The 1,872-nt window shown below is 40.1% G+C and overlaps 1 protein-coding gene across 1 annotated transcript in view; it reads right to left on the bottom strand.

The window, feature by feature from the left end:
- Positions 1-432, bottom strand: part of LOC147467438 (chymotrypsin BII-like) — a 1,099-nt gene extending 667 nt beyond the window's left edge. Inside the window, exons 1-2 of the mRNA XM_086531835.1 lie at positions 422-432; positions 117-224 (exon numbers count right to left, since the gene is read on the bottom strand). Of these exons, the coding sequence (XP_086387961.1) occupies positions 117-224; positions 422-432 (119 nt within the window). The remainder of the gene's footprint in view (positions 1-116; positions 225-421) is intronic.
- Between the last annotated feature and the right edge of the window lie 1,440 nt (positions 433-1,872).

The following is a 1,872-nucleotide window of genomic DNA, read 5'->3' as shown; positions in this document are numbered from 1 at the left end:
AAAATGTCATCAAAACATCTTCGTCATATATCTTAATTTTACACATGATGGACTGATCAGTATGAATGTATCTCACTTCTCCACGTAATGTGCGGCTGTCACCACGTGCACATCACGTGGTGACGTGGTGACTTATCATAGAACCTCCACAGACGAAATATCCGTTATATGAGATGGCGGCTTGTAGGGCTCGGCTGCTCGACCATTTGTGATGCATGGTGCCACTGGAAAAGGCAAGGTCATTTCGTTGAGTTTAATTACGGATTCCAGCGTGTGTCGCCTTCATGGCATAACGTATGACAGCTTTGGCATTACTAGAGATGATATACTAGTGAAGAGTTTATGTGAGAAAGAGAAACTAACCAGGAGGAGGTCCAGAGACAGGGAACATGAGGAGGAGTATCCAGGAAAAGAACCTCACCTAATTTGCATCCTGGAAATGAATTCAGTCCTATCACTGATCATTATAAACATACTATATAGCCAGTGATATAAGGAAGAAACGCATACATTTCATACACAGAGATATCAAGGAAATGCCATAAATGCGCAACTGAAAGTTAAAACACGAGTTCTCGAGGAGAAATACGATTCAAAACGATTGAAAGACGAGAATGAAAGCAATTTTTCTCAGCTTTTCAAAGAACGTATTGATAAATCATGTTAGTATTGTTGTAATTTCTATCATCCTTAATATCATCATTATCATTATCATGGGCAGACAGTATTATTTTTTCCTTTTTTTTCTTTTTTTTTCTTTTTCGCTGATTGTGTATATAATTCCAACGTTCGTAATCACTTATGATCTCAGATTTCGAAGTACCTTTTAAACAGATTTACCCCAGATTTCACCAAATGCTATCTGGTCCCAAACTCTTTCACCAGCTTTTTCAAATCTGTTGATAATTTTCACCGTTGCCTATCCTTTTACTGTACTTTTCACTTTCCAAGTTCCTTAGAAACTGCCCATGCATTTGTTGCTTTCATGTTGTCATCAACTAACTTCCTTTTGAACTTCATGCCTTCAGGACAATTACCAATGAGCCTAATGATAGTAATATCTATAATTATAAATGTTATTTATATAGTTATTATCATTTTCATTATCACTATTACTATTATAATCATTATTGTGATTACTGATATTATGATAATTAGCCTTATCATTGACAATATTGTCTTAATAGTAGCAATAAAATGGTAATTAACCTTGTTTCTCGTGATACACTATTTCTGGTAGGATTATTATGAATAATGTTATTGGTGTTATTGTCAATATTATTATTGCCGGTGTCGTTTCAACAGCTACCCCTATTCCTTTTCCCTCTCTTTCTCATCCCTTTCCTCCCCTCCCTTTCTTATCCCTTTCCTCCCCTCCCTTGCTCATCCCCTTCCTTCCTATTCCCTTCTCTCATCCCATCACTTCCCTCTCCTTCCTTCCAATCTCCAGCTTTACAATCCTTCCTTTTTATCTCTGTCCTCCTCTCTTTCCCCTCCCCACCTTCTTTCCTTCCTCTTTATCTCCGTCCTCCTCTCCTCCCCCTCGCCACCTTCTTTCCTTCCTTTTTATCTCCGTCCTCCTCTCCTCCCCCTCGCCGCCTTCTTTCCTTCCTTTTTATCTCCGTCCTCCTCTCTTCCCCCTCGCCACCTTCTTTCCTTCCTTTTTATCTCCGTCCTCCTCTCTTCCCCCTCCCCACCTTCTTTCCTTCCTCTCCACTCCCTTCCCCTTTCGTCCTCCTCCCTCCCGATAACACATCCTTTGACGGCGGAGCTTCCTGATGTGCAAACTCTGAAAGTTCCTCCGCTAACGAAGGATTAGGGGCAGCTCTAGCTAGGCAAACAATACTATCCTTATTCATTGCAGATTATGTT

Source organism: Penaeus japonicus, unplaced genomic scaffold (assembly GCF_977035675.1).
Source record: "Penaeus japonicus unplaced genomic scaffold, GWHDUDI00000001_assembly GWHDUDI00000036, whole genome shotgun sequence".
NCBI lineage: Eukaryota > Metazoa > Arthropoda > Malacostraca > Decapoda > Penaeidae > Penaeus > Penaeus japonicus.
Note: the sequence above shows the minus strand (reverse complement) of the source record. Positions and strands in the feature narration are given on the sequence as shown.